The 22702-nt window shown below is 39.0% G+C and overlaps 2 protein-coding genes across 15 annotated transcripts in view; one reads left to right on the forward strand and one right to left on the reverse strand.

The window, feature by feature from the left end:
* SAMD3 (sterile alpha motif domain containing 3) overlaps positions 1–15365 on the forward strand; it is a 46975-nt gene extending 31610 nt beyond the window's left edge. For 2 of the 3 annotated variants that reach the window (XM_082216129.1, XM_082216130.1), the window contains exons 4-11: positions 3149–3247; positions 3765–3950; positions 4643–4727; positions 7208–7372; positions 9208–9420; positions 9788–9959; positions 10339–10421; positions 10829–11093. In XM_082216129.1, the coding sequence (XP_082072255.1) occupies positions 3149–3247; positions 3765–3950; positions 4643–4727; positions 7208–7372; positions 9208–9420; positions 9788–9959; positions 10339–10421; positions 10829–11080 (1255 nt within the window). In that variant the 3' untranslated portion in view covers positions 11081–11093. Of the gene's footprint in view, positions 1–3148; positions 3248–3764; positions 3951–4642; positions 4728–7207; positions 7373–9207; positions 9421–9787; positions 9960–10338; positions 10422–10828; positions 11094–15248 lie in introns of those variants that run through there. The other variant, XM_082216131.1, reaches the window with a different exon arrangement.
* The window catches only part of L3MBTL3 (L3MBTL histone methyl-lysine binding protein 3), a 56643-nt gene continuing 46612 nt past the window's right edge, over positions 12672–22702 (reverse strand). For 10 of the 12 annotated variants that reach the window (XM_082216092.1, XM_082216090.1, XM_082216094.1 and 7 more), the window contains exons 17-22: positions 20116–20265; positions 19223–19354; positions 15679–15770; positions 15329–15492; positions 13911–13973; positions 12672–13444 (exon numbers count right to left, since the gene is read on the reverse strand). In XM_082216092.1, coding sequence (XP_082072218.1) covers positions 13301–13444; positions 13911–13973; positions 15329–15492; positions 15679–15770; positions 19223–19354; positions 20116–20265 — 745 coding nt within the window. In that variant the 3' untranslated portion in view covers positions 12672–13300. The remainder of the gene's footprint in view (positions 13445–13910; positions 13974–15328; positions 15493–15678; positions 15771–19222; positions 19355–20115; positions 20266–22702) is intronic. The other 2 variants (XM_082216088.1, XM_082216091.1) reach the window with 2 other exon arrangements.

The following is a 22702-nucleotide window of genomic DNA, read 5'->3' on the forward strand; positions in this document are numbered from 1 at the left end:
GGGCACAGTGTGTAACCAAGCTTTATTTTCTTTCCAACAAGGTAAACCGAGGATTATTGGCATTTTGTCATAGTTGCATTTTATTTACAAATAAACAGGTTAAACAGAGGTGGTGGCACAGCTTAAACACTCCAAATGACAGCCCCCACACCAGATCTTCAGAGAGATAACCACCCCTCTAAAATGGTGCTAGTTTATGGAGTCCAAAATCTCAGTATTTCTGTGCCTTTTGGACTCTGGCCCAAGCTAAAACCTTTATTATTATTTTTAACACACAAACACCTTGCCCCTCCCCCCTCATGGTGGGAGAATCCAAATGAGTCACCTCTTCTGACCATTGCCCAGTATTTTTAGCTTCTATGGAGGCATGACCCCAGAACCTCATGGTCTACCAGTGCTCCTTCCAATGTCACCCATGCTTTAGAGAATATATTTTTTTTTTTAATAATAATTTTTATTACATTTTTTCCAAATTACAGAAAGAACAAAAGAAAAAGCAGAATAGAAGAAAAAAAAAGAAAAAAGAACAGAAAATCACATCCATTTCAACACCTTATTTCAAATTTCCATTGGACTTCCCCACATCTCCCGCATAATGCATTCTTGATAATAAAGTCATCAGCAAATTATACCCTTATTTCGTGTGTTTCTTTATATTTTCAATTGCAATTTAAGTTTAAATCTCTTATTCTCCATTTACTCTAAAAATATAACATAGTATCATTTTTACCCATTTAAACTTTGATTCTTTCACAAGTGTTAGCAATTTCATAGATAATTAAATTTCATTGCTGGGGCTAACGTTCCAAATCATACGGCGTCTTATGTTTCATACAACTTATAGTACTTTTGCAAATAGTCTTTAAATTTTTTCCAGTCCTCCTCCATTGCCTCTTCTCCCTGGTCTCGGATTCTTGCAGTCATCTCGGCCAGTTCCATATAGTTCATCAATTGCGTCTGCCACTCCTCCAGTGTGGGCAAATCTTGGGTCTTCCAATGCTTGGCGATCAGAATTCTTGCTGCAGTTGTAGCATACATAAAAAAAGTTCTATCCTTTTTTAACACCTTCTGGCCGACAATGCCCAGAAGGAAGGCCTCTGGTTTCTTGGGAAAGGTGTACTTAAACACCTTTTTTAACTCGTTATAGATCATTTCCCAGAAGGCCTTCAATCTTGGACAAGTCCACCAGAGGTGAAAGAATGTCCCTTCAGCCTCCTTGCATTTCCAACATTTATTGTCAGACAGATGGTATATCTTAGCGAGCTTGACTGGGGTCATGTACCACCTGTATACCATTTTCATAATATTTTCTTTCAAGGCATTACATGCCGTAAATTTCATACCGGTGGTCCATAACCTTTCCCAGTCCTCAGACATAATGTTGTAACCAATGTCTTGAGCCCATTTTATCATGGCTGATTTAACTGTCTCATCTTGAGTATTCCATTTAAGCAGCAAGTTATACATTCTCGATAATGCCTTGGTCTTTGGTTCTAACAACTCTGTCTCAAGTTTCGATTTTTCCACCTGGAATCCTATTTTTTTATCTAGCTTAAAAACTTCATTAATTTGGGCATAGTGTAGCCAATTTTGCACCTTGTCCTTTAATTTTTCATAGCTCTGCAACCTCCAATTACCTCCAATGTTTTCTATTATTTCCCAATATTTCGGCCAATTTGCCTCCATATTGGATGTTTTCCGAGCTTTGGCCTCTATTGGTGAAATCCACCTCGGGGTTTTACTTTCCAATAAGTCTTTGTATTTTTTCCAAACTATATATATTGCTTTTCTGACAATATGGTTTTTGAACATTCCATGTTTTCCCCTTGTCATACCACAAATACGCATGCCAACCTAACGAATTGTTAAAGCCTTCCAGATCTAGGACATCAGTGTTTTCCAATAAGATCCAATCTTTCATCCAGCAGAAGGCCGCAGCTTCATAGTATAACCTTAAGTCCGGCAGGGCAAACCCCCCTCTCTCCTTTGCATCAGTTAGTATTTTAAACTTTATTCGGGGCTTTTTGCCCTGCCAGACAAATTTAGAAATGTCCTTCTGCCACTTTCCGAAACAGTCCACTCTGTCCACAATCTGCAAGGCCTGGAACAAAAACAACATTTTTGGCAAAACGTTCATTTTTATAGCTGCAATTCGGCCTAACAAGGATAGTTTCAATCTTGACCAAATTTCTAAATCTTTTTTAACTTCTGACCAACATTTTTCATAATTATCTTTAAATAGATTCAAATTCTTAGAAGACAGATTGACCCCCAGGTATTTCATGCTTTAGAGAATATAAAGGGGGTGCTTGAAAGGAGATTCAGGATCAGATATGAGCTCAGGAGCACCCAAAATGATAACCCTAGTCACCAAAATCAGATCAGAAAGCTACAACAATATATTTGCTAAAGGTGGAGAACCACAAGGCTATAATAGCTTAACTTTTAAAGAAAATTATATTCACCATTTTGTTCTCAAAGGAAGAAAGGGACAAGTCTCCCAGTTCTCTTGAACTACATTCACTAAAGCAGAGTAGCATCCATGAAGCAGTTGACATAAGTTGAGATGACCAACTTATATGTCTGTAGGTTCTCCAAGGGCCAGATATATATTTTTCCAACTGACATATGGGCTGAATACACACTACACCTTTAAAGCACATTTTCCCCCTCAAATAATTCTGCGCACTGTAGTTTGCCCCTCACAAAGTTACGATTCCCAGCAACCTTCAGCAAACTACAGTGTCCATAATTATTTGAGGGGGAGGGAGGTTATTTAAAAAGATTGTGTGTACACAGCAATAAACAATATATAAAATCCACTGTGGATCTCTCTTTTTCACAACTTGATCATATTTGTTTATTTTTCTTGCAAGTGAATTAGTAGGCAGGCTTTGTACCAGACTGTGATTAAAATATGGTAGAGTCACAGGGGCCAGACAAAATTGTTTGGGGGACTGGCTGAATGCAGCCTGGCCGTCCATCCTTCCAAATTCCACATAGCCCTCATTCAGGCAGGAATATAAAGAGAAGAGTTAAAAGGAGATTTAAGGGATTTAAAAAGTAGACCCTTATACTTGGATCAAGAAGGGAATTGCTATCTGTTGTGGGTCATAATCAACTGGGCAACATGTTTCCTTCCTTATAGAACCCATGGCATTCAGCTAACTGTTGAACAGGCAAATTGTTTCTCTCCTAATGAAAGCCGTGATGATGGATCCATTGATCAAAGAGTTCTCAAACAAAAGTGAGTTTTTGGTTATCCTTCTAATTCCAAAGATATAGCTATCTTCATATAGAACCTCCTAAACTACGAAGATATATTGACAATAACAAAGGATTACAATATAATATGCTTGCATTAGTTTTTTTAAGTCTTACACAAAGATGGTATGATTCTCGGAGGAACAAATTATTTGGATGCAGATAACTACTGTGGGGAGGGGAGGAGAGACAGGGAGAGATAAGGATGGACTGGGGGTTCTAAAGCAAAATAAACTAGAGCACGTTTTCTAAAAAATAATGTAAAGAAAAATATAATTTGGATCATATCATAATTTGTAATGCATTAAAAAATATAATAGATTATGTGGAAATAACACTAGGGGTAGCCCATGTTCCTGGAGTGTAAAGCATAGTAAATATATTATAACAAGAGGATGGCTTGTCTTTCACTGATAATAAATCAATTGAAGGAGCTAGCACAATGAAGTATGTGAGAATTTAAAGTGCTAATGAATGGTCATTTTTGCTTCCTTTGTCAGGAAAAACATGAGGCACGTTTTAGCAAGATGCAAAGCATTGCAATGGACAAATTCATATATTCTGCCTGAGTTCCCTTATGATGTCAAATGCATATTAGCAGAAAGAAAATGCCCTGACCACAGTGTGAGAATAAGGATAATTGAATTCTTGCAAGCTGACATGACAAAGTATCTTGAAGGATCACTGTAAGTAAGGCAGTCTTCAGCATTCTGCCTCATGGGAGCAATATGGCATGGGGTGAATTTCCATAAGGATGATAAATTGATCTCTGCATGCTGTGAACTTTGATTTGAAGAGTGCGTAGGTAGAAAGGCAGAATGAATATATTTGTGGCTGCCCATAACTTGTATGAGTGTTGGGAGGCCTGGAGGGTAGCCAGAGCCCAGTTATTTCTACTCTCTTGCTACCTAGTCACTTAATAAACCCTGCAGACAGTGGTCCATGGTCTTGTTTGGACCAATGAACTGTCTTCCGAGCTGGTAAAGAAGCAGGAATGTCTCACTTACTTGCAGGGGTGCAATCTCGCCCTCAGGATTGTGAGTGCCCGCCACCACAATGCAGACATGCAACATCTCACACACAGATGTAGCAGCCCAACCACAGATATCCACTGCACAAGTGCTTCCATGGTGCTAAAAAAGAAATCAAATCTCCTTCCATGTTAGGCACCCTCGGCACAGGGTTTTGCAGCTTGATATGGTGGCAGCAGTGATAGGAATGACTGGGCCAGTGTGTGAGTAGAGATTGCCAAGAGTGTACTTTTTATTTTGTATGATAGAGGCAGGCATTAATGTAAAAGGAGCTGAAGATTTTCCAGTTGAAGCAGCAGGGCACTTTAAATAATAATATTTGTATGCATTTTATATTGCGTGGGCAGATATCCAACCACTCAGCAATATAATGATGTTGTCAATGAATTGCTCCAGGCATACCCTTTTCTTGATGAGGATGGGAATGGCTTTGTAAGTACCCAAACAAATGCAATTCTGTACTGTTGTTTTTCTTGAATTAAACATGCAATTGCTTTTATTTGATTATATACATTTCTATTGGGGTTTAGGCCTGCTTATGTCAGGGAAACAGCCCTGTTTGCCAGGTATAATGGCTTCTGCCTGGAGACAGACAAGGGTAATGGGATGCTGTGGATCCTCCTTGATCTCTCAGCAGCTTTCCATACCCTCCACCATTAGTATCCTGCTGGAGCAGCTGTCTGAATTGGGACTGGGCTTTCCAGTGGTTATAGTCTTATTTGAGAGAGTGGTGCTTAGGGGATGCTGCTGGACCCTGTGGAGCCTTCAATACTTCATTCCACAGAGGTTGATCTTACACTCCATGCAGGGCTTTCTGGAGATTTGCTGTGTGTTGTCCTCAGTATGTTAGCAAAGACTTCATAGATGAGTGTTGTGTTCCTTAGGAGAATACTATCTATCCCCAGGTCGTGGTCCAAAGGTGTGATTTGTATAAGCTTACCAAGGTTCCTGTCTCCACAGAAGAAACCTTGTGTTGCAAGGCCCCAGGGCCTAAAGTTCCCCTTGGATAATAAACACACAGGCACAAATATGTTGAGTTAATGGGATAAATAAGGCCACAACTTTATTGGTTACAGATGTGAGCGGTATTGGGTGAAACCGACTATAGCATGACTCCTGCACGCCTGCAGGAAGTCTTTTAAGGGTCAACCACTGATAGGGGTGCCCTATGTTATACATCAATTAAGAGCACCCCCAAGGTCCCCGGTAGGGTTGTAGCATGGCCCTAACCCATGCCCAGGCTTTGGACACGATCCACACACACCCGGATCCCTTTAACAGGATACCCTTAACTTGGAGGGGCAGGCAGAGGCAACAACCTCCCGTCCCATGAACCAGGCTTACTCAATGGCTAACCGCCTAACCTTACAAAGTTGTCACGATTGCTACAAGATAGGCGAAAACCAAATGGCTTGTACCAATTTGCCAAGTGGAAAAAATTCCTACCTGGCCCCAAGAATAAGGCAACCAACATTAGTCCATAGTAAAGCCAAAGTCAAGCAACATATAAAAAGAGGGTGGATGGGCTGGGTGATTCGACAGAGGAGGCAAAAGGAGGCCATCCACCAGCCACGCCACAATTTAAACCACAGCAGCCACACACAGATTGGTCAGCTGGGGGGCGTGATGCAGCTGAGAGTCCCGATGATGCGGGTGGCATCACTCCGCCCCCTGCCAGGTCCCAGTGAGGTCCCAGATACCCGCCCACAACTCCACCCTCTGGGGAAGGGGAGTGGTCTTACAAGTACAGGCCCCTTTCAGAGTGCCACTTGACATGAGTTGGATGGGTTAAGGAGCCAGAGCTAGCTGGTGGGTTCTGAAATGTCTCTTCACTGATACTGAACAACTGAAGAGGGTTTGTGAGAGTTAAATATAAGGAACAACACTGAGACAGGAGTGCATGATATTTTCAAACTTATGAAATGTTGGTCTTGGCAAGTGGACACCTGTGGCTTTCTGTTTTGACCTTTATCGTACTCTTGCAGGCATTTCCATTCCTCTGAATTCAGTTTTTGGATGCTTATTACTTCATAGGTCGACTGGGCTAAGGTGATAATCTCATAGCAACTAGGAAATGTCAATCTGGATAGTATCCTCCATATATTATGAAGGATAAAGCTATCAGTGGCTGCAAGCCACAATGGCTATGTGCTGCCATCACAGTCAGAAACCGTTTCCTACTGACTACCGGTTCACAAGAGGGAGGGGAACACTGTTGCCAACATATCTCATTTGTAGGATTCTCATCGGCATCTTTTTGTAAACCACTTTCAGGTTTTGTGTTGCTTTCTTTACAATCAAGCAGTATATAAATGTTATGAAATAAGAAACAAACAAACAAACATAAAAGTCTGGTTGGCCACTGTGTGGTGGTTGAATTAGATGGACCCGTAGCCTGAAACAGCAGGCGCTATTCTTATATCATTATCCCATGACACTAAGATGCTGAGAGCTATATGAGAAACGGTGGGTTATCAATAAGTTGGTTTACACTCTGATTTTCGATTAATATTCTGTTGCTCAGCCAGAACACGTAGAACAGTGTTCTTAAACAGAATTTTAATGTACAGTAAGTTCACACACGCCTGTTTGTTTCTCAGTGACTGAAATTTCAAGCGATTACGTGGATGTGTGAAAACAACACCCCTGCGTTTTGGCTTACCAACTATGCTGCTTGCTACACTGTTAAAAGCAGACAGCCATTGTCTTACATTTACAATGTTATCATTTGTCAAACTACTTTTAAGCAAAGCTATTGCCTTCTGCCTTTCAAAGCTAGTTACTCTGTTTCCTCAATAGGGATGGGATGCAATTAGCTTCTGCAAAGTATACAGTAGTTGCAAGTAGATAACTTGCGCTGAAAGAATAGATAAGGCTCCTGGAAGACACTAACAACTTTTTTAAATATGCAGTTTCTATGGAAACGAGCCCTTAAAGACCGTTTCAAGTATGTGCGGAGACCGATAGATGATGATGAACAGGTAGTGAGAAATAAATGCAAGTTTGGACACAGGCGAGGGCAGACCAGAAAATCTTCTGAAACCAGGTGTGAGAAGGTCCAAGGAGTGCAAACAAAAGTAAGTATAGTGGTACCTCGGGTTACATACGCTTCAGGTTACGTACGCGTCAGGTTACAGACTCCGCTAACCCAGAAATAGTGCTTCAGGTTAAGAACTTTGCTTCAGAATGAAAACAGAAATCATGCTCCGGTGGCGCGGCAGCAGCGGGATGCCCCATTAGCTAAAGTGGTGCTTCAGGTTAAGAACAGTTTCAGGTTAAGTACGGACCTCCGGAACGAATTAAGTACTTAACCCGAGGTACCACTGTATTCAGATTCTGTGGATGGAATAGCAAAAGGATATGAATATGAGCTTTGCCTGCTCTTTCCAGCTACTCCTGAAAGAGGAAAATAGGAAGGTGTGCAAAAATTGAGCATTCCTTATATGGCTTCTTTCCAACCATTTTGATTCTTGAAGAATATGAGTGCCATATTTCCATTAAGGAGTCTAATGCGCCAATGCTTAAAAAGTCCCATAGATTTCAGTGAGACTTGCCTGTCAATAATAGCTTAGATCTTAAGGTAATTTGAAAAAAAAATCCCTGTCTGCCCCTTTCTGCTGCAATGTGAGATGGGGGCTTGAAGGAGGGAGGAGAGGATGGGTAGCATTTCCTCTCTGCACTTCCTTAAGCTAACTTCCTTTCCCATATAATCCAAGGCAATATGACTAGGTTCTGACTGCAACTCTGTCAACATTCCTAGACCTTATTAAACCTTGCAGAGAATGGAAGACATCCATTTTGTATGCAGAGAATTTCCTACCCACCATTTCTGTGCATGCAAATAACCTAAATGTTGGCTGAATATATTGCAGCCGAGCTGGGGAAAGAACTGGAACCTAAGTGTTTGGATTGGAAATCGTGGTGCTTGGGGACAAAAGAGGTGTAGACTTTGCCAAGGCATTCATGCTATGTGCCCACTTAGGCTTGGTATTACTAAAGACTGATTTATATCATTATGGCTATAGCGAAACTGCTAGATGTGAATTTACCTTTGGGTAACATGTCACCCTGAATAAATATTATAATGCCTTTGCTTATCTGTTTTTGCTTCATTTTCTCCACTCGCTTAGGTCTGGGGAAGGGAAGGGAACAGTATCCCCACTCTTCCCCCTGCCCCATTATGCTAGTTCTGATTATCAGCTATGCCTGGTAATTGCCAGTTTTAGTGTCCTATAAATTACTGGTGAGATTATACTTAGTAACACAATAATTATTTTACCATCTTAGAATTAAGAACTCTTTTAGAAGATCAGCATTTGAATTACTTAATTGTGGTGACTATAAGAAGCTTGGGAAAGGTTTCTTTCCCCAGATTTTTAAATTTAAATACACAATAAAACACTTGAAAACTGGCACAAATAATGTGTTTTTAGTCTGGAAGGTACTGATAAACAAGGAGTACTGTGTCTACTTGACTGGAATGTACTTATGGGTTCTAATTTTGAAGGGAAACTCAGTTATAATTATAGATAAGAATTGTGCTTACAAAGAATGCCTTTATCTTCTGAAATAAGTCTAAATGTTGTTGCCATCAAATACTGCTGGAAATAAGATACTTCCATTATGTTGGGGGGTTTTTTTGGTAAAGAATGCAGGGTTTTGTTTTTTTAAAAAAGTATGAGAACCCTGAGAAAGATCATACTTGTAAAGCGTTTGCCCAAATAAAATACTTCATTAACAGTGCAAACCTGTACACCTCTACTCAGCAGCAAGCCCCACTGAGTTCAATGTGAGGTACTCCATATGTGTATAGGATTAGTTTTTCTTGATAAATTGCACTATTATTAACCAAGTCTATTCCTTTTCTCTTTTGTAAAAATGCACTCTACAAAATAACTGACAATTTTAACAGGTTAAAAACATTTACAACGAAGACCTTGATGTCGAGATAAATGAACATATCAGCTGGTTTAAGGAAGAATATATGAAAACTGAGAGAAATTGGGTAGAAGTGGACAACAGGATGACCAAGACTTTAGAAATAAGAAGGAAGATGATCAATAAAGAGAGGAAGCCTTTCAAAGAAATTCTCATGCTATTCCCCTTTCTGAAGTGTCCTTATCAGGTAATGGGTGTTTTCTTAGTAACAACCTTATATTTCATGACAGAACACGAGTGCGCATAGGCATTTCTATGTTCGTGGCAAAGAAGGCACTTCTGTAACTTATTCGGAGGTTTTGACAGCAAATCACACCCTGTATCTTGTGATCCAAGAAAAATATGACCGCTAGTCATGATGGCTATTGCTCTGGCTCCACAGTTGGAAGCAGCCGTGCTTCTATGATTCTGAAACCCCAGTAACGCTGCAAAGGAGAGCGTGCTCGTGATCGGGTCCTGCATCAGTGCATACTTCCACTTGTGTGCTCTTTAAATTGTAATTTAACACATTTTCTCAGTTGGATTATCTAAATTGCTTTCCTTTCCCCCTTTAGCTTTTTAAAGAATATCATCTTTTAACACACAAAGACATTTACAAGAAAACAGCTGAGATTTTGGAAGCGTATTCCGAGGACATACTGACGTTGAATGTGGTGAAGAATAGCCCAGTTATTGTTGCTCTGCAGAAGAATCTGAAGCAGTACATGGAAGATGACATTCGGACATGTTGGTATAGCCTGTTGTGTCTGGTTTTAAAGCAGTTAATGGGCAAGATACTTTGTATAATAGAAGCTAAGCAAACATTTTCCTTAAGTGCACTGAGAAATGGCTGTTTGCTTTCAATGCACTATGGGACAGATCCTACATCGAATATAAATGGCTTATTAACTGAAAAAGGAAGGTTAATTACTCATGCTTGAGATGCTGAATGTTTCTTGGAAAGGTAACTAATGTGTGTGTGAAGAAACCCTAATAAATTATTGTCAAGAGTGGAAAAAACATCCAAATATAGAGCATTCTGCTTTGAACGCAACTGCCTATTAAAACACTTGCTTCTTCTGGCTGTTAATCCTACTGCCCTGTAATTGTTCTTCACTTTTGGTAGATATGAAGATTACTGCCACATGTTTACTTTTGCCAGATGTTTTTGGAGAGGATTCCTCTTTGCTTGCTGCTGTGAATGAGGAGGTATGTAGATAACGAATTATATGGTGGGAGGCCGGACAACAATTTTTTTAAAAAATCCACATGTACTCGTTTGTCTTTATGCAACATTGCAACAATATATTTGGAGATACCATTGATAATGGTTGATAACAAGCAAAACGTTTTTTCTTTTATGTCTTGATTTTGTCAGGCATTGGAGTGCTTTCCTGGAAGGAAAGTAGCCCAGGTAGTAAGAGCCAAACTGGGGTCAGCAGCTTCAATTCTTATTTACTAATGATCTTATATTGTCTGTTTTCGTTCAACTTGAACTCTCATTACTGGTTTAAAAGACAGTTTTGAGAGAATGATGATCCACCTGTTACTTTCTTTTTAGTTAATACAAGAAATCCCATGAATTTTATGCATAGACTTCTATTTTTTAAAACCAGGTGAAAGTGTCAACACCAGTACTAGAAGTAAAATACCCATTTGATGTAAACGTGTGTGAGTGTTCCCTATACGTGGAGAAGGAGAAATTGGCCCAGCTGGATGATTGTACAATGGCCCTCGCTGCCCTGCTGGCTTCCTACCATGTCTTTGGCATTCCATACCCCAAAAGACTGTACAATACACTTCACTTTTTGGAGTCCTTCATCTTTGAAGTCAAGTGTCCGCAGTTCCTTTCAGCAAAAATCAAGTAAACTGGGAAAAATGCGAATACTGCCTGGCGTGCTCTGGTCCATGGGGTCACGAAGCGTCAGACACGACTAAACGACTAAACAACAACCACCAATACTGAATATTACTTAATGTGACTTTGGGGCAGAATCCACTTGCAAGTAATTCCTGGTTTTATCATTTGCCATTTTGATTGATTTAAGTGCACTTTTTAGTATAATCTTGCTCCTTCAAAAAAAAAAAAAAAGTTACCATAGATGTTTTATGAACATTTGCTTTTATAGCAACTATCTTCTGCCAAATACTCATATTCTTAACACCCAACTCGAATGGGATGTGGGTTGTTTTTAATGTTTCCATGAATATCCTGTCCCTCTAGTTTCATAACTTTGTTATTTCCTAACAGTGTTCATAAAAATGTAATGCAACTTGATTTTAAATAACTACCTATGGTCCTGTGACAAATGCATTTTAATTTTAAACGTGTTGACTCTGTATCTGATGCATCCATGCTAGATGATTGTGCAGTTCTACCTTGACTTAAAAGAAACATTCCTCAGGAGAGCCATTAAAAATAATCATAATGGGGCAAGAATGGGAGGTTCATGTTGCCCAAGCCATTGGAACCACTTTTATTTCTAGAAGTATAGAAGTATAGTATAGAAGTAAGGGAAGTATAAAAGTAAGAGAACGATAGTGCATGTACAACGTGAGATGATCCCTTGCCTATCTAGCTAACATGAAAATATATACCATGTGTGAAAAATGACATGCTTACTTCCCACACTAATTTAGCCAGCCATGTGGCAATGTAAGTAACCCCATCATCTAGTTGTTTACAGATGTTACCAGAGGACTGAACCATAGCAAAGCTTCTCTTTCCACTCTCTTAGCTTGTGAGAATACCACACACTGCTCACTTGTTGAAGCGTGGAGGTTAGAAATACTCTCTCTCTATTAACACTCTGTTAACAGATATTAACGGGCTCCAGTACCAAATTCTACACTTCTAAAGCACACTCAGTAGTCTCATTTGCACATCAGAGTAAACTATTACTCTGGTTTATCACGAAGGGGCCTTTCTAGTCTGTATCTAGTCTGTGTGCTAGCACACAAAAGAAGAGAGCCATGATCCCTGACTTAGCATTACATCCAATGGTTTCTTATGCTCCAATAAATCAGTCGGTAAGCCAACAACAAACCTTGAGTACGTATTGTGGCTTGTTGGAACAATGCAATCTAATTCATAACACCCCTGCTTCGTATTTCTTTTCTCTTGTGCCGCAAGCGCAAGTCACAAGACAACTGGACTTTTACAAGTGAAAAATTCCTTTTAGCTGTAACATAAATTTTACTTGACTGTCTGCTTGGGCTTTTCCCTATCTCTTGTCCTATCTCTTGCTATCTTTAAATTACTGAGGGTAATGCATTATTCCTGCTCAAATAGATTTTTAAATTCCCCAAGGAATTGGAGATTTTAGTTCTAGAATTTAATTTCTATCTTTCGTCTTAGATTTGTGGACTAAATATTATAATGCAGCATAAAACAATTATATAAATCCTGAATTTTACTTTTGTTGGTTAGTTCTTGTTTTAATAACTTAATACTAAATATGCTGGTGGAAATATTCATTAAACTTCTTTAATCATGCAAAAAAACAAAAACAAAAAAACATAGCATTGGTCTCCAGCAATGTTTTCAATACAACAGAATAAATCAATCAGCTTCATTGTACACAGCAAAGTATTAAATTTGAGCTGCTGTGTGAAACTAAGACGACTTGTTAACAGTCTTCATTAACTGTAGTCCACTTATTTTAAACTGCGAACAATTTTTTTTTTAATGAAAATGATGAAACGATACAAAGGAATTCATTGGTGAAGAAGTAAATTCATGAAGTGTGTATTTTGTGTCTCCTTGGAAAAGGATAGTATTTCCATAATTTTAATATGTTAACTTAGTTAATGGATCCCCGATAAAATTAAGGATGGCTAGTTGTGGGAAAATTAGAGCCATCAGCCAGTAAACATTAAGTACCCACTCTTTTGTAAGAGCATCTTACTAAAAAGCTTAAGCACTTCCCAGAAGTGTTAGTTTGCTCAGGCTCTTGGAGAAAATCAACACTCCATCCACTCTGACTTTTCGCCTTGGAGAGTTCCTCCTTGATGATCCTTTGGAGTCTTTGTGCTATGAATAAAACATGAGCTGCAATGGAGAGAGCTGCCCTGTAGTCACTTTTCCATCAGAGTTCATTGTGCGAGTTCTTATCGGCAGCCTTGAACATCAGGATAGAGTTGAAGATCTTTAGGGCTGGTCCTAGCTTAATGCTCATTATTTTTACTATATCTGTTTGGGTCATTAGAAGGAAAGCTTCTCCATCAATTTGCTTGGGGGGAAAAGGAGAAAATTTCCATTATTAATAACTTTAGACATTTAGGAAGAACTCTAAATTTTAATAATAATTTAAGATACAGTGGTACCTTAGTTTTCGAACGCCGTAAACCCGCAAGTAAATGCTTCTGTTTTTGAACGCACCTCAGAAGTCGAACGGCTTCCACTGAGGTACCATTGTGTTTTTCTCAATTTTCTCTATTAAATTTGCAGACCACACTTTGCACCTTGGTTTTCGAACATTTCCGAACTCGAACGGTCTTCCGGAACAGATTACGTTTGAAAACCAAGGTACCAGTGTTACAATGGCTTTAGCTGGCTCTCAGAAAACAAATCTGATTTCAGTTGAAACCAGGATCAAATAATGCCTTCAGGAATATGCCCTAAACCAGTATTTGGCCTCCTTTATGCATTTAAATAATAATTCTTGATCAGAGAAACAACAGATTTGTTATACTCACTTCATCTTTGAACACCTTGCCATGTTCCTCACAGCCTGGCAAACTCCGTATGAATTCTGACACCTGAATTTTAACAACACATAAAATCAATGGATGTTTATCCACAGGAGGGTGCAAAAAAATACTGTGATCTTGCCTAGCAATTAACAACAAGCACATTCTTTGAAGGCCCCAGCCCCATTAGCTTGGAAATTAACACAGTTCTGAAAAATATTAGAAAAACTTGGATAATTTTTTTTAAAAAAATGGCCCCGGGGTTTAGAAACATTGACCCCCTTTTCCCCACCCTCACACAAGAGCTCCATTAGCATGGCATTCACTCATTTGTATGGAGGAAGAGAAAAAGATGCTACAATGGCCATAGATAACTGAGAGATTGGGGAGTCCTCCCAGTGGCTTCCTCGCAAAAAAACTGGATCTCATCACTGCATGTCTTTATTCCAGCTGATTTTAATATAATGAAGCTCCCCACCACAGGAGGTGGCCTTCACTCTTTCCAATTTTGCCTGTATAGCCCCTGTTTATGTAATCGAGGTCTGTAGCTTAGAAGAGGGTGGGGTAGAATCAGGTGGTGGTGAGCAATGATGGGAAGTTAAAGAATCCAACAATATCTGGAGGGCTGCAGGTTTCCCATCTGTGCCCTAAGACGACACTCACTGTTTTCCCTATGATCTGTTCTAACACTGCCCTAAGCGAGTATTTTAGAAAAATGAAGCTCTACAATAAATTGGAACTCAGTATAGCCAGAAGAACAAAATCAGGAGGACAGAACAAAGTCACCATCTGCATTGGTTATAAGAACCATCTGCCTCTACCGTAAGGCAAAACAAGTTGTCTTTAAAGTATGATTCCTCTTAAAGGAGTTTAGATACAGTCCACTTTCTGATAAAGACAGAAAGGTTTATTTTATGTAACAGAGCTACATGAGCATAGTTTTTAGAATTGATCTATTATATGCTACATCAAAAAAGGGTTTTTTTAAGGATTCACCTATTATTTACTATTATCCTACTTAAAAAAACCCCTCAAATAGCTTACTAAACTTAAAAGGAACCATGTTACATTAAAAATAAATACATAATCAGCAATAAACAAATAAGCAATAAACTATACAGTGGACGCTCGGGTTGCGAACGTGATCCATGAGGGATGCACATTCACAATCCACAGCGTTCGCAACCCGCAGCTGTGCGTCTGCGCACACATGGGTTGCGATTCGCCGCTTCTGCGCATGTGCAAAGCTTCCGGGTTTCGGCGGTCTGTAACCTGAAGAAATGCAACCTGAAAAATCTGTAACCCGAGGTATGGCTGTACAATATTGTGTTCTGTACAAAATAGAGCTATAACCCACAAAGACGACATGATCAAGTGAAGTCTGCTTCAGTTCACGTCTAGCAAGAATTGCACTAGGAACACACCTCATCTGTGCTCCACTTGGAAACTTTACTGGCAGGGATTCCAGCCACAGTAGGAAGGAGCTTACTCTGCTGTTCCCATCGCAATGGAAAGGCTGGGATTGTCAACTTCGAGGTCAAAATAACTGGCTGAGGATGGGAACTCCTGTTATTGGATTCCTTGGTATCTGTAAATAAAAGGAAACAAAAACACAAAAAATACAAGCAAGTTTTAAAACTGCAGGCTGAATTATTTGGTTCAGATCTGACTGGCCATGGCGACCGGGGACATAATCCATAAATGTGAGCTTAAACCATTAATTTGTGGCATTCAAAAAATCCTGTACATTGGCAGGTATAACATGAGATAGTACCTTTGGATTCATTTAGAGATGACTCTTCATTTTCCATCTTCCTGCCTGCGCAGCCATCTTTCTTTGCAAAATCCTTAGTTGCCTGGCATCCCCTAATTAATTGATTAAATAAATAAATCGATTAATTTTCAAGATGCTACAGAGTACAACAAACCATTCCTGTCACCTTTGCATGGAATATTCTACAACAAGAAATGGAGACCCATATATATTCTGACAGGGGTTTCCATTGTCTCCTGAGACAGACTGAAGCCAACCAACCATCTGGCAGGGTTCTTGGGGGCATAAAATGTACCAGGGAGGGAGATCTTTGCCTCAGCTTTAATTTAAGAAATACTACAGAAGGAAGCAACCAGAGTGTAATTGCTGGATTACTGTGCTGAAACACAGAAAATAACCGACATTTCTCTATTATCTTCAGTAGCTATCATAGGCGATTAACTTTTTATAGAAAGTTGACAGAAATGGAAGTCACTTTTATGAGTATTTCCTTTGTCATCTGTCAAATAACACCTGCCTGCTATTTTAACACAGAAATGCAAATGGCTTATATAGAAGTGCATTACTGGAGGGGGACATCCTTGAGCATGATGCAATTCAGGCAGCCACAGAAAATAACTAATAAGGTCTGGAGAAAACGCAATTCAATTAAAACAACAAACAACTGCCATGAATAGCGTACGACTACATTTATCAGCGGTGAAGCACTGTCCCATCCATCCTTACAATTTAATTCAGTGCTACAGGATGCGGTGAAAGAATTAATCCACAATAAAGAATATGTAAAACGGAATAGTGGTTCACACACACTCGCCATTAGCATGGAAAAACTCACCACAGGGCAGTAGAACCCTTGAAGAACCCCGTGATTAAAATGGGATTCTTTTTAATGTGTGCAAGGTTATAAACCACTTTGAGGGTTGTGGTTTTTTTTAACAATTAAACAATTTTTTATGGTGGGGGGAGGTTGTGCCTAAGATTTTCCTGTTTCGCTGCTGGTCTGGGCATTTCACAAAAGCAGACAGATTTGACACAAAATACGTCACACAGACATGTTGATGAAAATAGTCTGTAGGTGAAGGAGCCTGGTCTGTCCAACACGTATCCTGCCTGGTTGCGACGGGGGAAGAGTGCCACAATACATGCATTTTGTCCAGAGAAAATATTACAGTAGGAGAGTAAATAGTAAAAGTGATAAAGAAACTGCAGTGAGTGATGTAATGAAGCTTGAAATGACATAATGATGTTTGGAAATGAACCTATCAACAGATTTTTTTCCTGCAACAGCTCCTCTCGCTGATTTACAGAATTCCATTAATAATCACAGGAAACTGTGTGTTTGTTTCTGGTTGTTTTGTTCTTCTTGATATGGCGATGCTCATATTGAAAAGTAAGTGTTTGGCTATTCTAATTACAGAAAAATAATTTTATCTAGGTTTCTGGGGATTTAATTGATTCTTAATTAAATAGAAAGCTTCCATAACCTAAACACTACTGTGAAATATCAACTGCATGTAATTAACTTTTCTGAACAGAGTGCATTGTCCCTGTTCACATGTTATCAGCAGCCACTTAATAATAGGGCTGTTGTGAAAATGATATGTTAAGTGTTATATTTGGGGTATCCCATTGTACTGTAGCAAGACAACAAACACCACACTATGGTCCTTAGGCAAAGATCCTTTCCCCACAAGCATCTGGTGGTGTAACATAACAGTACTGTTTTCTTCCTTTTTTATATAAGCTCTGTTTTTAATTAAAGCCATAAATATCTATATCTGCTGCAAAGGTGGTGAATGCATTTCTATGGATAAAAAAGATACTAGTTAACATTTCTTTTAAAAAGGAAATTAAAAACTTGTGTATCTCTAAATATGGAGAATACAATCTCCATGAAAGGAAGATTTCTCTTATCTGCTTTATATATGTCAGAAGCACTGGGCATTATTGGTTAATGCTACAGTGAGATTATTTCATGTTTTTTATTTTAACAACATGATACACAATACAATTATCAATAAAAACAGCAGCCTCTACATGTCTGATAGACTAAGGTTACCAGATGTCCCCGTTTCCTGGGGACAGTCCCCGGATTTACAAATCAGTCCCCTATTTAGTAGGAAGTTGAAAAGTGTCCCCAGATTCATTGGGGGAAAAAGTCTAAACAGAAGACTAGTAACAATATTTCTGCAAACTGACTTTGTGGGCATTGTAAGATCTGTCAGTTTCCTAAACCCAGGAACAAGAGAAAGATATCAGCCTTAAAGATGGTAAAATGTGATAGCCTGGTGCATAGTAAACAGGACAAAATGGAAAGAAAAATAGATAGGCAAATAGACAGTAATATTTCTGGGAGTTATTCATGTGGGCAATATAGAATTTGTGTCAACACTACACAAACTATGGCTATAATTCTTCCCTAGGCAAAGGCACAGCAGCTGGTGCTTGTGTTATAATTGTGCTCTATAACTGCAGTGATAATTTGTACAGACTTCTTCAAAAACTGGGGTTGTATTGATCTGCTTACAAAAGGCAATTAGATCAATCAGAGGCTTTCATGAGCAGGAAGGAGGAAGAGGTGGCTTCTGTAGCTTCTTCCTTTCTCCTGCAGCCCCCTGGGCACCTGCCACACTGTTCCAAAGGGTTCCCTAACCCTGTACAGCAATCCCACCCCCGTTTGGGTGTGTATACAAAAATCAGCAAAAACTGCCTCATTTTTCACATGCAGCTGAACCTGAATTTCTGCTGAACCAAACAGTGGAGGAACACAGCTGGATAAAACTTTTAATTCATTACATCAGTTAGTACCATGAGAACCTACTACTTCTAATCATGTACTCAATTCCAATACAATGTTTTAACAATATGCTTCCAAAAAGTATGTCGCACATACACCAAAGTTAATATTTTCTTAGTGCAATGCTTTGCTGGGCTAGTTTCAGTTATGGCATTCTAGTTTCTATAGAAACAGCACAGAAGAAAGCAATGTGGCCTATATCTAAACTAGATACCTTTCGCTCCCCCTGTTCAATAGAAAAAGTACTCAACTCTTGACAGCTAGGACAACCTTGACTCACCAAGCACTCAAAAAACCACTTGAGACAGTATGCTTGAGATGCTTATTCTTAGCCTGAATATTTGCATCAGAAATGCTCTTGTGCATGCCTGATCATGTTGATCAGCACAGCATTAGTGTTATCTGGGCAGGATACTACAAGTTTGACCCCTGGTACAAAAGACCTGCCCACCATGAGGCAGCTGCCACTGTTTTGTCCAAAAGGAGAGATCTTGAAGTGTCAATCTGCTATGATGCATGGAACACTCTCTTCACTGAATCATAATCACCAGCTTATTTGCCAAGCGCAAGTAAGCATTCCTAATCCCCTAACTTCCAGTAACAGAGTGCATCATTTATATGACATGGTGCATCTAACAAGTAGGACACCTGCACAAAGCACTTAATTCAGGAAAGCAATTACTGGCACTAGGATGATGAGCATCAGAGCTGGAGTATTCTTTATTTTAAACATATTTGAAAGGATACCTGTAGTTCTTTTCTTTGACATCAAACATTAGAGGCTTTTTGCAAAGAGGTTTCACCTCTGTGTCTTCCTGCTTTGATGAATGGAGATGAGCTGAAGATTTTAGGACAATGGGACTGGGACATTTTCTATTACTGATTTAAAATAAAAGGACAAGCTTTCAAAATCCCACATTCATGTCAAAATTAATCAAAGAATCGAAGAATTAATAGCAAGCTGAACACCATGCAGTAGGAAAATACCATACAAAACTTCCTTATCTGCTATTCAGATCTTTACAATTTGAGATGGATTCCTATTTAGAAAATACAATTGCACACAAATATGGAAATCTCTTTTTGGGATTTATTTGCACCCCAACTCCAGAATCAAACCTGCATTCATGGAAGGACAGTTGGGCTCACAGAGGTTTTTCCATAAGTGGAAAGGGATCCCTCCATGAGTACATTTCCTTCTATGATTGGCAGGAGCTTCCATTCAAAGGGAGAAAATAGGATCCGAACCTGGAGATGATACAAATATTTCAAATAGGGGTTGAAATCTATTTACTATTCTGTGTTATTATAAATAAAATTGAAATTATGTAAATGTTAACCAGATATCTGATTTTGCTCTAATTGAAAAAAGTAATCTGTATATTATTTAGTTCATAAAAATTATATATAATTTGAATGTAAGAAAAACCCCCTCTAAAAAGATAAAAGATTCAAATCAAGAAAAATTGCAATACTTTAAAATATACAGAAAATTAAAATATTAAAATTCAAATCAGCATTTCTAAGCATTCTGGGTAGGTTTGCCTAAACAATGATTTTGGCAGGTGCCGAAAGGTTAGCATTTGATCTAAGTCTGCAAGCACTATAAGCTACATATAAAGGAAAATTCTGTCAGTTACCTGATTACAGGAGACGCAGATCTTTCATTTGCTTCTAGCTTCCGGTTCCAATGCAGAGGCGGAATACTCTGAGGCATCTCTCCACTTAAGCGGTCTGAAAGGATATGTTCTTTGCTCAGATTTATCTCAGAATATGGGCAGCTGAGAGCACTGAAAAATTGAAGCAGTAAAAAGAGATTAGACATTGAAAAGACTTCCCAGTTGAACTGAACACCCTACAGATTACAAGTTAGGTGGAACCTGTCTCAATCCATTAACCTATACAAGTAAAAATGTCTTGCAGGACTCCTACTTTAGAACTAAAGTGCCAACTAAATTTGAGCACACAACACTTGGAAGTTCCTCATCAGGGAAATGTACTGATAAAAGAAATTCACTTGTAGGTTTCTTGTGCCATAAGATGTCAATACCTCTTCTCTTCAGTTTAGTTTGTTCAGGTAGAAGCAGCCAGCTTTGTTTTCCCCCTTCCCTGGCATACAAAGCATCATAAGTTGTTTCTGTCATGTAGTGGAAGGAACTGTGCCTTTTTTGTAGTATTTTCAGGTGTTTAGGTGTTACTGACATCCCAAAATACTGCTCCCTTCTGCCTGACTCACCTTTCTTGATAGTAACTGTTCAGCTCCAATGTCAAATTGGGTCTATGCTGGAAACGGAGGGAAGGAGTTACTGCCATGGGCATAGTTCTTCCCTCATGGATGACTTCAAAATGACTAGGCGTCTCAGCAGACCACTTATAAACTTTTTTCATTTGGCATAGTCATAATTGTCAAAACTGGCTATGAAAACCAATGGCCCTAGGCCAAAATCACATTAGCCTGCTTGATAAATTGAGCTCTACTCAAAACAGCCTCAATCTCTGTTGTTAGAAAAAAAATTACCAAGTACAAGACCAAGTAAAGATATTACTGATGTTATTATCAAACCACCTAGATGAATCTTCTAGACTTGTCCATGAAAGCCCTATGCAAGGACTTCTCTCCCCCCTCCCACCCCCATTAGCTCAGGAAGAATTGGGAGAATCCCCAGAATAGCATGCAGGAGGAGGAGGAGGGGGAGGGGGATTATTCTGTTTCACAAGCTACAATGCTTGCGCCAACATAACCATCAGAAGAGCATGACATTGCCTTTCTCCCTCAGTCACTCGCAGACCATAGTTTGAGAACTTCTGTTCAAGCGTAATAGTAGGCAATGATATTGGAAGCCCAAAATGAAATGCTAAGAGGAATTGGGGAAACTTCAGAATCTGAATTGAAAGTCCAAGTGCAATTTTTGTTAAGTAAGCTGCTTCATCTGTATGAATGCAGCATTGGCTTTCACAGGACACTTGGCTTCAGAGCTTTTTGCCAGAAGCAGACAAACATTTCCTGAAGTATTTGATAGCATACATTAAAAAGGAAGGGGATAAATTAAAGAAATCACACTTCTAAAGCAAGGTGAAAATTACAAAATGAAATAAAATTAATTAGGAACTGAAATTGGCATCATAGTCCCCACAAGTCCTAGGTGCCACACAAATTGCCTAAAATTGCTCTTAACTTTTGACAGTAACACAGATATGTAACTATTAACTGAATGCACAAAATGAAGCTTCGACACTTTGCCAGACACAACAGAAAGTATATGAAAGAGATTCTCCTTTACTTGTCAATAAACTAGAACACCTACTGTGAAAGAGAATTACTCTTTTCTTTTCTTTTCATTTCATTTCATTTTATTGTTATTTTAGGAAGGACTGCCTTTGTACAATATAAGGGGGGGGGGAAATGAGCTCACAATTTACCTGTGGCTTCTCTTTTCAAGACAGTAGCTATCCTCCCACTTACCATTTCACATTTATCCCTCATTGTGACATAATTGCTTTTGATATCACAAGCATCTTCCTCAGAGCAGTAACCTAGCAATCTATATAACCACTCTGAAATGGCAAATGTAAAGACAAAGAGCAATCCCAGTCTCTTTTTAGTCTTTAGCTTATTCTGTTGGGTAGTCCAAAACACCAGGTATTTTTCAGGTTTGGACCAAAGGAGCTGTATGTTGTGTTAAATCAACTTTCATTGTTTTCCTTTAAGCATTTGGCTCTGGGCAACATTCAATCCTTGCAGATGCTTTCCAGAATGGAAAAGAGATCAATTCTTCAGTACTGGAGGCCTTGCAGCTCTTTTGCTATTGACAGAAAGAATGCCAGAGCGCAGCATGCGAAGAGTGTCTTATAATAGAAGAAATACTACTGACATTTTTCCTTTGTGCATTTATTTGTTTCAATCATGCACTTCCATTTGGGTTGCCAGCCTTTCTTCTCTTGTTCTTTCACTTCACTCTGAACTGCCTTTCTTTCTCATTCATTTCTATTAGTTCTTATAAAAAACTGTGGGTTAGGGTGGGCTCAAGTAGGTGCTGGGGTTGTTTTTGTTGAATATCACAACCAAGATTCAACAAATCTGAGATCTAGGGCATACACGGAAATATTTTTTTTACATTTCTCCCTGAAAAACAGAAGGGATTCAAACTACTTTTGAAACTCTGTCCTGTAAAGCAGTGTGTGGCAGGTCAGGATTGCAGTACCATGGAGAGTTCCGAGTGAACAACT

This window comes from Podarcis vaucheri (assembly GCF_965113315.1).
Source record: "Podarcis vaucheri genome assembly, chromosome: 3".
In the NCBI taxonomy this organism is placed as follows: Eukaryota; Metazoa; Chordata; class Lepidosauria; order Squamata; family Lacertidae; genus Podarcis; species Podarcis vaucheri.